General features: G+C 35.3%; 1 protein-coding gene and 1 long non-coding RNA gene across 3 annotated transcripts in view; both read left to right on the forward strand.

Annotated features, from left to right (window-relative positions):
• RAB11FIP2 (RAB11 family interacting protein 2) overlaps positions 1–8,225 on the forward strand; it is a 41,391-nt gene extending 33,166 nt beyond the window's left edge. Inside the window, exon 6 of one of the 2 annotated variants that reach the window (XR_011532038.1) lies at positions 3,906–3,975. Coding sequence is in view for 1 of the 2 variants with exons in the window: in XM_008525474.2 (XP_008523696.1) it covers positions 3,906–4,133 (228 nt within the window). In the remaining variant the exon portion in view is untranslated. Of the gene's footprint in view, positions 1–3,905 lie in introns of both variants that reach the window. The other variant, XM_008525474.2, reaches the window with a different exon arrangement.
• Positions 8,226–8,244: 19 nt separating this feature from the next.
• Positions 8,245–12,210, forward strand: part of LOC139078879 (uncharacterized) — a 35,648-nt gene continuing 31,682 nt past the window's right edge. Inside the window, exon 1 of the long non-coding RNA XR_011532063.1 lies at positions 8,245–8,340. This is a non-coding gene — a long non-coding RNA (uncharacterized lncRNA). The remainder of the gene's footprint in view (positions 8,341–12,210) is intronic.

Consider the following 12,210-nt stretch of genomic DNA (forward strand, 5'->3'; position numbering starts at 1 on the left):
CTTTTGTTTAAATTTAAATATTGTAAAAAAATATACATTTCCTAGTTTAAAAGGCTAGACTCTGTAAAGTAAAAATAATCACTAGTAATTCTCCAAGTCTTTTGATCAACTATATTATTTAAAATTCCCATTAGAAAACTTTATATAATAATTGCATTATTCTCTCACCCAATCTCTATTTTCTTATATCTGCATGTGGAAATTTTTAACAGAGGTTGGGCAGGGATGAAAAAGGATTGGTTGTGAAAGGAAAAGAGACAGGAAAAATTTACATTAAATTTCAATATAAGAAGACATCTTAAAAACATGTGCTATCTATATGGAGTGCTGGAGGAAAAAATATTGAGTACGTAGGAGTCCCATTGTAGGTTGTTTGAATCTTTGCCAGTGTGGAGATTTCTCAATTTTAGAAGTTTTTCTGAGAATAGTATTAAAAGTATTTTTTTTAAAAATAATTTTTATATTTGCCTGAGAGTTTTCCTCTTTAAGCAAAATGATTTTTGTAACCAAAAAAATATTTTAATTTCTTATTGTGTATATTAGTTAATGTTAATCTTTATTCTTTTATTTGGAATTCTATCAACAAACAGAAGGATATATATGTATATATTGAGTATATCAATTTAAGAATCTTATGCCTAAAATTAGAAAGTTAACATGATTTTCAAATATGGGATAAAATCTGGAACTAAGCATAAAACTGTTTTTAATTATTTTATATTCTTTTCCAGAATACAGTTTATAATACATGTGTTTCTAAGATGTTTTCCTGCCTAGAAACTTGATGCAGAAATTTGGGGTAAAATTTTCACATAAAAAGACAAAAGGAAAATTTATTGAAAAGGTCAGAAATGTATTTCCAGAAAATCCATCTATGCATAAGTATTAGATAGCTGTGAGGGAAAAATAAGCCAAATAATGGATCTGTATATTCTAGATTATGGCTGTAACATGTTGAACAATATTCCAGGATAATAGTTGATTATTTTGAGATTAAATTGTTAGATTGATTTATACCATGGCATTAATTTAAACTACTTAGGTCAAAATAAGAATTTTTGACATGTCTTTATCTTCATTGTCTTTAGGGAAATGTTTAAAAAAATTTTTTTGTTAACTGCATTATCTGGTAGTACTGGTGTAGTGTAAAATATAACAATATAAGTGATTTTCTAACTGTATATCATCACTTAATTAGTTTGAAGAAGTCAGTTTATGTATGTATAATTTGATTAAGATTAGAGAGATTCAATTGATGCTATTCTTGCATTAAATTAAGAAAAGAACATAAAAGTCAGCTAATCAGCAATGAATGCCATTTAGCTTAATTTCATTAATCCCTCCAATTCTCACAAGAACTCCTATTTTTGAGTAAATATTTTATTAAAAAAATAAAATCACATTAGTGGGATGTTACTACTTTTTTAAAACTCAGTTTGGAAAAATCACTTTGTAGACCAGGAAATTTTAGAGTTGAAAGGGGCCTTGGAGAACATCTCATTTATCGGATAAGGAAAGTGAGACCTAGGTTGGTTTCTGTGTCAAATCTGTGCAGAATTACTTAGGTTAAAGTAAGAAACTTTAGCTCATTTTTAATAAGTTTTTAAAATATACTTACCTCTCTAGTATGTCTTATCTTTTCCATAGAGACCTGCTTAATATAATAATTGTTTAATAAGAATGTGGTTAGGAAATTATAATGTTTAATATCTCTGAAGGACTGATAACCAATTAAATAAACCAGTAAATACATGAGAGAGAGTGTGTGTGTGTGTAGACTTAATCTTATGAAAGATTAATTGATCTGAGAGAAAAGAGAAAAGAAAGTAAATCGAAATTTGTCTCCAAAGTTGTCCTTTAATTTTTGCAGAGCAATATTCTGAATTGTTTTTAGGGACAAAGGTAATACAACTCATAAAGTTGTGTCTGTTCCCAGTGTCTAATGCTAAAATAAATAAGTTGTTTTAAATATATCTTACAGAATTAAAACTCACTTCCCTTTAGCATCCTCTCTATTTATTTTCTTAATCTAGTAGAGGCTCTTATTAACTCTTTAATATTTCAATAACTTTATAACTAATCTCAGCCCCTCCAAATGATCTTACCCACTGCTGCCATTCAGTTTTCAATAATCATTAATTTAGCATTAATCATATCTTTCCTCTGTGTAGAAACCTTCAATGGCTTCCTATTTCCTGTAGCAAGAAGTCTAAAAGGAGTACTACTAAGGAGTAATAGTATTCAACATCCCTGATGGTCTGTTTGGACCCTGCCATTTCAGCCTCTTGCTGCTCCCTGTCCTGAGCCTTATTTTCCAGCCGTCCTCCGCTGATTGCGTGTTGCTGATTCTCTAGCTTGAACCTTGTTTCCTCCTTTGAACAAGCAGTCCCCACTGCTTGAGATGCCCATTACACATTTCTGCCTCGCAAAATCTTTGAAGGCCTAGTGCAAGCCATATCTTCTCCACGAAACCTGAGAGATTCTGTGGAATTGGAGAAGTTCTCAGTCCTGAGTTTTTTCCTTTACTCTGGCGAAGGGAGTATGGGTCTGTAACCCAAGCATCAAATTGCTGTCTGTTCTCTAGCTTGCTTCTCTGGTGCCTGGGGGAGGACGGGATACAAAGTTACACTTTGGCTTGGCTGATGAAAACTCCTAGACACATAGCAGATTAAAGTAGATCCTGAAAATGAGTAAAGACAAATTTAATTTCTAAGAAAAAAGGCCTTTCTCCATTCACCAGTCCCCATTCTCCCTTTTCCACTGAGTGGATTAAATGCTATTAGTCTGTAAGAGCAAGACCAATTCCTCAATATTTTAGTTTATTTTCCTTAAAGCCAATGGAAATGTTTTGAAAGAAAGTGATGAAAACTATTTTAAGTTGTTTAGTGACAGAACTATGTATAAAAAGGCATAAAAATTGCACTTTATATTTGGGCATTTTACGAATGAAAAATCTAAATACTATACACTGTAAATAGAAGATGATGTCACAGTGCCGTTTTGATTAAATTCCTGAGGAATATTTTTCTTTTGATATTATAATGCTTTGTAATAAAAATGAATTAAATTAATGCCTTTTTTTGGTTTATATTTATACTTTTGTGTAAAAAGAATTTTCATCAATAGAATAAGGTTAACAAAATAAATAAATGGTGAAATGGGAGAGAATGCAGATATACTAATGCAAAGTGTTTAATGATCGTAGTTAACTTTGAACTCTGAGTTTCCTGATAACCAGAGCAAAAAGTGAAATAAGATAAAATATATAGGTGGTAGTACTAGGAGGAGGAAATAGACTAGTTACTCGGGGAGAAGCAGAGCTGTCTGCCTCTAAATTAAAACAGAACTTGCTCCCATGGGGCTTCTTGTAAGGGTGCTCGTTGATTTATTCTGAATGCCTTCAACATTTCACAGCAAATTGGAGAAGCAGATTTGATTTTCCTGCCTCCTGTAATCGTCTTCAATAAAAAGCCAAAGGCATGACGTGAAATCCCAGTTCAGTGGAAGCATTTCATGAGGACTGATGCCCACATGTATTGTTTTCAGTAGCTGCTTGCAGTTCCTCCAAGTTAATTCCTAGAGATCTTTAATTTTTATCTGTGTTAGTTATATTTATTATGGAACATTTTATCTCTTAATTTAAATTATATGGTCAATTTCTTATAGTAGGACACTGTCCACAATGTAAAAAAGGATTTTAGAAGAATTTAGAATTACGATCAAGGCTCTGGTGCATCTGCCCTGGCACTGGCTCGCGACTCAGTGAGCTGTCACAATTGGTTCTGGCCGAAGATAGAGAAAAACTTGGGCAGGGTTTGAAAAACTGGAAGTTAAAATTCAAAATAATTCTTAATTTGTCCCTGATGATTGTATCTGCTGAAGTGACAGTCTTTATCCTGTTCTAGGACAGCAACCCTTTTGATGCCACTGCAGGGTACCGTGGCCTGACCTACGAGGAGGTGCTCCAGGAGCTGGTGAAACACAAGGAGCTCCTCAGGAGGAAAGACACGCACATCCGGGAACTGGAGGACTACATTGACAACCTCCTCGTAAGGGTCATGGAGGAAACACCCAGTATTCTCAGAGTGCCCTACGAACCGTCCAGGAAAGCTGGCAAATTCTCCAATAGTTAATGAGCCAACTGTACTGCATTTATAATTGGGGAAAAAAAGAAAGGAAGAGAGAGAAGGAAAGAAGGAAAACTTGTTTCTCAAAGAGACTACACTATCAGGTTTCATTACATACTCTTCTTCATTGTGAAAAGTTGTTTTAGCTGTAAATATTAGCAGGGACTCTCAAGAGTGACCTTTGAAGTAAGCTAAATAATTTAAAGTTTTAAAGTGAAAATGGCCAGATCCTCGATGAATAAGCAGTTCCTTAGGGTTCACTTAGGTGCTGGTGCCGGCCCACTAATCTGCCAGAGGCCTAGAAACATCTTCAGAAGTATATGACTTATTCCTCAGGAATAGATTTCTCATAAAGCAGAATCGGTACTGTGGTTGGTTTCTCAGAAGTCAATTTGTAGACACATTTAGCCGCAGGAATACTCATTATAAACACTATTTAAAAAAGTTCATGTTTTATATGCAAATGTATACATGAATGTATGTTCATGTATCTTTGTATATAAAATACATGCATATACCTCATATACATATATGTATGTGTTTTTAGAACATTTAAAAACAACTGGTTGCCTCCAAAATTAGGGCCCCAGTTTCTTAATTTGAAAACATATGTGTGCTCTATCGATGCAAAACAAATCATCGTTGCTACTCTTGTGGTTTGTGTAACAGAGAAGCTGCTTCAGATCACTCTTGGCCGTGTGAACCTTGGTTTCAGAGTAAGCTGCTACTACGTATTATTCCAGATTCAAATTTGTGCTCTTTTTCTGAAAGTAATGATCCAAAGAGTGACATATTTTAGGAAACTTTAACAACCACAACAGCATGAATTTCTTGAATTAACTTTTTATCTTAACGTTTGAATTTTATTTAAGCTATAAGCAGAAGATAAGCTAATGTAATTTGTTGAGATTCTGAAAGCCTTTAAATCACTAGCAAAGAAAATATTAGAAAGTTATATCTGAAGATAATTTGGGGGGAAGAAATGTAGGTGATCATCTGATGCCTGATAACCCAAAGCAATGGGCAAATTCTAGGAATGAAGAATTAGGCTTGGTTTCAAGTTACTTAAATAATAGAACAGATGGTTGCATTTGGGTCTTGAAACGAAATAAGAGTTTCTAAAGGAGGAGTGAGTTTTTAAAACAGATCTTTACTAGCATGACTTTATACACTATTTACATCAACCCTTTAAGAACTGATTTATCACAAAATTATATGTTGGCTTTTTTTTTAAGTCTGCTCCCCAAAAATGTTGATTACTTTCGTGAATTATCTTTACGTATTTGGACAAAATTAGTCTGAAATTTCAAGTTGGTATAAAAATATTAGTAACCATGTACTGCTTATGTTTTACCTTAAAAATCTAAAATGGTTACCATGAAACATTGAATCTACGTCTTCTGAATTTAAAATGAAAAATTCACCTGTACATGGGGACCTATAGTCCCCAATCTTTTAATGAGCTGCATTTTAGTCTAATATTTATCTCTACTAAGACTTCATTGAAAGTTAAATACAAAGCAGACGTAGTAATAGTTTTGTTCGTTTTAATATTTGGAATCAGATGATCTTGGCCAGGCTTAGATTCATGAGCCAAAATTCCTTGTTATTTGTATTTTCTGAGTTTCTTTAGTTTCCTTCTGAGAGTATACATTTTGAAATTCTGAAAATTTTTCCCAAATATAAAAAATTAAATCATTTTTAAGATGAAGAACTGTAGAAGCAAAAGTAGCTTTTACCAACTTTTCCCTCCATTCTAACTTTCTGTAATAAACCTCAAAATCTGGTGTGGAATTTTATTTTCCCATTTGAGGTCTTGGTAATTATTATTTTTTAACATGGTGCCATTTTTAGTTAACATTTATTAAATAGTACAAAATTCTTAGCATTTGTCTTTTCTGTTAGTATAATTGAAACTCTTCTTACACTTTTTAAAATACCCAAATCCATGTGTTTTCAGTATTATGACATTATCTGTAGATCCTTTAATATGCTTAGGCCTAATTTACTGTTTATAGAATGAACCGAGATGTAAGTTTTGTATTAGGGGACATGTTTTATGTAAATAGAGTTCGTTAAAAAGTGTGGTTCAGGTACTACTATTCTTTTTATGACAAAATTCATTTTTAAGGTGAGATTCTTTGCCTGTAAAAAAAACTGTTAAGGATTAGACTTCTCCATCCGTGAGTGATCTGGTTATAATGGAATCAATATTTTTATCTTTAAAAATGAGACAAGAGTTGTATTGGAAACTGCATCTGCATTTATCACTGCCTGAGAATGTTCTGTTTCAATGTTGGTGAACTCCCACTTGTGACTAGAGTAAAACTGATTCTATATTTCATAAGTGATCAATGTAATAAAATAACTAAAAAGTAAAAACAAGTTCCAAGGAAATATATCAGTGTTGCCTGTGTTTGGGCGAAGCGCAAACCGAGTAGTTTTAATATCTAGCGTTGCAGAGAAAGGTCAAAAATCACATCTTTGTTTATTTTTTGAAAATGTAACTTTTGAGTGTTTCTAATGGTATATTTTGTTAGTAGCTTAGAAATGGAAATAAAATGTATGTAACTCGATAAATAATGCACAGCACAGTTGACTTATAAATAGATTTTACTTTTGCTTTCATGCTTAAAAAAATGCATGCTCAAAAATATTTCCACTAATAAGAGGATTTTTTAAAAACCACAGGATTGATATTTATCTCAAATGTGTCTTAAGCTAACATACTTCTGTTAGATGCTTAAAATATTTCTGCTATTATATTTAAAACAGTATTGTTTTACAGCCAGTTCCTCTCCCGGTTCTCAGATTCAGCCTTGAAGGTATTGAACATGCTGTCCTCCCACTTAGGCTTCAGGTTTCATTTACTGAATACCAGGGTCCTATCTTAGAACTGTATATAAAATGATGTGTCACTCATTCATGCAAAATGTTCAAGTATTGCTTTTTGCTGCTATATTCTTCCTTGAGCCCAGTTTTGCCGTCCTCCCATGAATGTAGTATTATCCATAGATTATACATAACTACATCTCTTGCTTTTGGCAGTAAATGAAGATTTTGTTGTAATTTTCCAGCTGTGAAAATGTTGCCTTGTGTTTAAAAGGGTTTCATGAATGGAAACCTAAGTAAAACTCAGCCCGTTAGTGACAGACTTGCTTTCCTCACATCCTTCCTTCACCAGCTTCTCCACCCTCACACCCCCCACCCATCACCCCCAGAAGGGTGCTTATGCTTTAGCAAGGAGAATCTTAAAACAAAAAAAACCACAAAAACAGGGAAACAGTCTTTAGTATATCTAGTAATTGATAGACTAGAGCTTTTATTTCCCTGTGTGGCTTTTTAGGAAAAGCAGCCTACCTTGGATTTGTAAATCAAGCTGAAACTTTTTGATGTCCGTGTACTCATATGTCATAGATACAGTAGTGTCCCTTGTGTGTGTAAAGTGAAGTACAAAGCATGCTCCTTCGCCCGATCTCTTTGAAGTAAGAGGTAAAGGATCACAGCGCTGCGGGTTCATGATGGGAGATGTAAGGTCTGTCAGCACACAGTGAAAGCCCCCATTTTCACAGATTTATAACTTTAATAATCAGTGGAAGTATTTAATATGCAGTAGGTAGCACCTTAACTAATTAATCTGCATATGAAGGGTTTTCTGATGTATTTAATAAGAAGTGTAGATGCTCCTCGAGCATTAAACTAGAGTTGACGTTTTGTTTCATTTATTTTCTACACCAGAAAGATCCACTCTTACAATGGAATTGAAGTCTGCAACAAATGATACATTGGGCCTATTAATCTTCAAAGCTTCCAGGTGGTCTGTCTTTTGAGGTACAAAAAAATGCTGCAGATCTAGAAATGTATATATTTAGCAGGTATTTGAATGATAGAAACATTATTTATAACTGAGGAGTATTACACTTAGTAGGTAAAATGCCGTAGTAACTCGTATACTTTTTTGCAGGTACAAACTCAAAAGTGTGTAAGCATTGCATAATGTGACAGTTGTATAATTTATGTAATCTGATGCATGAATCAGAATTTTTATATAATGTATGATATTGATTTATTATAGTTGATTAAAGTATTAATCCTAAATCAGTTGTCGCAATTTCTTTTTGCAGATGAAACACCGTGAATACGCATTGGTACATGCGTCCTCCTTGGCCTTTAGAAATGCTTAGGCTGCCTCCTGGGTGGTGTTCTGCAGCAGGTACTCTGTGAGACCTACACACTCACTTTACTATGAACAGAGTTCTGAAAAGTCATTCCGAGAGTAGTTTTAAGTACTTTAGAGTGGACATTCTTCAACAAATATGCGAATGCCCTCTATGTATGAGATGTCCCCTCAGAGGGGCGGAGCGTGGTTTGGTAGAAAATGATGTTTGAGTATTTACGTAGAGACTAAGGCCTACACCAGGGGCTTTCTGTTGTACATTATTTCACTTATTCCTCATAACAACCCTGGAAGGAAAGGGCTGTACAAGCTTCAGAGGAAATTTAAGACAACTTATGAATATCTATTTGTGGACCTTAGTAAAGGTTGGTAAACCCATGGCATTTTATCCAGCTCATAGCAAAAATCGCTAACTGGTCACCACTTCCAGCCTTCTCAGCCTAGAAGTCCGAGTATACACCTGTCCCTCCGAGATGCTGTCTGAGGGAAATGGGAATCTAAGGGCCCAGGGTGTGGGTGTGGGTGTGTATCTGGCAGTGTGTTAGGCAGTTGTGTTATTCTAGGTTATGGGACGGGATCCATATGTGGTAGTCTTGGCCATAAATCATACACATTTGGAACAAGGCGTTTCTCTGCAGGCCAGAACACCTTCCTAGTCTACGTGCTTTCAGTTTTTGAGGGCCCATTTAACGTATCCCTTCACTTGCCCCAGAATATCTCTAGATTCTTTCCCTGTCTGCCTATCCCCAGTGCACACATTTATTTTTCCTTAGTCTACTGAGACAAAGATATTTGGGGTAGTTTGGAAGTAGAGAGTTATTAAAGTGGCCCTTTTTCACATAGCCTTTGTTTTAATGCACTGCCTGTCTCAGAAATGTTTCTGCTAAGGTTTTCAAAGTAATGAGCTTGTGACCTGGATGCCTGGCATTCTGCATTTTTCCCCAAATAATTTTAGATGATTACACAAATGTCATACTTTCACATGTTTGTGATTGTCCAGAGTTAATACTTACAAGCAGCATTTTTGTATGCGTATAATTACATGAACTAGGAAAGCTTGATTCCATTCTTAAACTCCTTGCACCCTATAATTTGATTATTAGGTTTTCAGTGGTTTCCTCATTTGTTAGGCAAACTCAGAAGCCAGAATTTGTGCTGGGAAGCATGAAATCAAATTTCTCTATCAGAGGTTTTCAATTACTTTGTGTTGTGGTCAAATGTAAGATATGGTCCAATTTGTTACTAATATTTGTACCAAAGTTTGCAAATGATTTATTTATTTCTACTAAATTAGAACAGAGTAAAGATTATTGCTATTATAGTGTTACTTACATGTTCGTGTTCTGGTGAATGTGTATGAGCAAAGGGTATGAGGCTGAGACTGCAGACCAGCCCTTCAACCTAGGGGCAGGGATGGCAAACTCATGTTTACACAGCCACTTAGGTACACTGGATAATAAGGCAGCCAGGTGTAGAAGAGTAGGGATTGCTGGGGACAGTAGCGATCTGGAGAGCCCATTTCCCCCACTGACAGCCGTTTAGCTCCAGCTCATTGTGGCCGTATGGAAATGAATACAAGGCCAGGGTTGCTAATCCGGATCTTTTTAGAAAAACTGAAAATACAGATTTTTATGTGAAATAATGATTTCCAAATGTTAGCAACTAATTCATTTTTTTTAAACACAAAAACTGAGGGCCACCAGTGTGCAGTCTCTTCCTTAGTGAGACACTAGTTCTGACATACCATCAGTCATAGTCATCGTCATCAGAACAGTTCAGAGGATGGTTGTTGTTTACGTCTCCCACAAATGATTTTGTGTTTAATCAAAAACTGGGTTGGCCAAGGGGTGTGTGGGGTGTGTACGCTATGTAAGACAGAAGCACAGCTCAAGAATTTGGAAGGGCAGAGCATAGGGAGTAACTATCAGTGGGTATAAAGTTTCAGTTGTGCAAGATGAATAAGTTCTAGAGATCTGCTGTACGACATCAGGCCTATGGTTAACAATACTGTACACTTAAAAATTGGTTAAGAGGGTAGATCTCATGTTAAATGTTCTTACTACAATAAAGAAACGACATTCCAAACTGGTGCAGCGTCTACGGAAAACAGTATGAAGATCTCTCAAAAAGTTAAAAATAGAAATACCGTATGACCCAGCTATCCCACTACTGGGTATTTATCCAAAGAACATGAAATCAACAATTCAAAGAGATTTGTGCACCCCTGTGTTCATCACAGCATTAGTCACAGTACCCAAGACGTGGAAGCAACCCAAGTGCCCATTGACTGATGAATGGCTAAAGAAGATGTGGTATATATATATATATATATATACAATGGAATACTACTCAGGCGTAAAAAAGACAAAATAGTGCCATTTGCAACAGCATGGATGGACCTTGAGGGTACCATGTTAAGTGAAGTAAGTCAGAGAAAGGCAGATACGATATAATTTCACTCATAGGTGGAAGGTAAACACATAGGTAAGGAGAAAAGATTAGTGGTTACCGGAGGAGAAAGGAGTGGGGGGAGGGCAAAAGGGATAAAGGGTCACATATGTATGGTGATGGATAAAAACTAAACGTGGTGGACACGATGCAGTCTATACAGAAACTGAAATTTAATGTCCACCTAAATGTTGCATAATTTTATAAGCCAATATGACCTCAATTAAAAAAAAAAGGACTTTCTCTGGCATGCCTGTCCCTCAGCCTGACTGTGCAGGTGATTTTAATGGTACAGGTAATCTGAGTTACAGGCTGAGGGCCAATGCTCTAGTGCTGAGAATATTTCAGCATGTTGTCCGGGGATCTGTTCCATACCCTTTTTGTGGTAATTATGATTTTTAAGACTTATTTATTATAGTCTTGCCTTTTAGTAAAAATTGTATAAAAACTGTTAGTGTCCCAAAGACCAGTTTAGCACATAATACTGTGCTGTGTTAAAGTCAAATCACATATGGAGTATGACAGTTTCCAGTAGTATAAAGTCAATGTGTTTTCATGTGATTTTTTTAGGGTGTAAAATACACATTTCAGTTAAAATATGATGACCATTGATTTCACAGTTTGTTTGATTTCGTATATCAGCCATTTAAAATTCTACCATACTTTTTGACCCCAGCAGATCAGGAAAGGTGGCCAGTTTAGTTCTCAAAGTGTTGTCCCCACAGCAGCAATGTCAGCATCACCGGGGAACTTGTTAGAATGCAGATTCTCAGACCCTGTTCCAGACCTACTGAGTCAGAAACTCAGAGGGTAGGACCCCAAAAGCTCTTTTAACAGGCCCTCCCGGTGCTTCGAATGCACATTCAAATTTGAGAACCACTGGGATAGAGGCCCCCCTTTTTTTCTGAGCTTGATGTAGTTGAGAGAATCCCTTTTTTTGACTTAATGTAACTTTCCTTGCCATCTTGAATTTATTTATGAACCTGTTTAAGTGTTTTTGATAAAATGAATATTTTGTATTTTAAAGAATCTTCAAGGATGATGAAACTTCATGTAGGTAGAATGTTCGTCAGATAAGCACAATGCATTGAGCAGGGTATCTGTGTCGTAAATACTGTTGGTTCAGTGGTGTACTGTGCTTTTGTAAAGTAAGATTTGGTACTGTGGCTGAGAAGGCAAAAATGCTCGTGGGCTTTACTGAAAAATCTCGCTTTTGTTCTGACTTAGCTATGCCAAGTTTGATTAAGGAGGGCATCTTTCTGGGTCTCACAGAGGCTTTCACCTGAGGTAAAAGATATTAGTGTAGAAAAGGAAAGAGAATGGAATGTGGTAGAATAAAGTTTTGCATATATGTGTGAAATTGGATAATGAACCTTAATATAACAAATGAAGCCAACTTGTGACTTTAGGTGTGAGATTTTATTTAACAAGTACTTGGTAACTTTGCTAGTTAATCAT

This window comes from Equus przewalskii, chromosome 1, assembly GCF_037783145.1.
Source record: "Equus przewalskii isolate Varuska chromosome 1, EquPr2, whole genome shotgun sequence".
NCBI classification, from domain to species: Eukaryota; Metazoa; Chordata; class Mammalia; order Perissodactyla; family Equidae; genus Equus; species Equus przewalskii.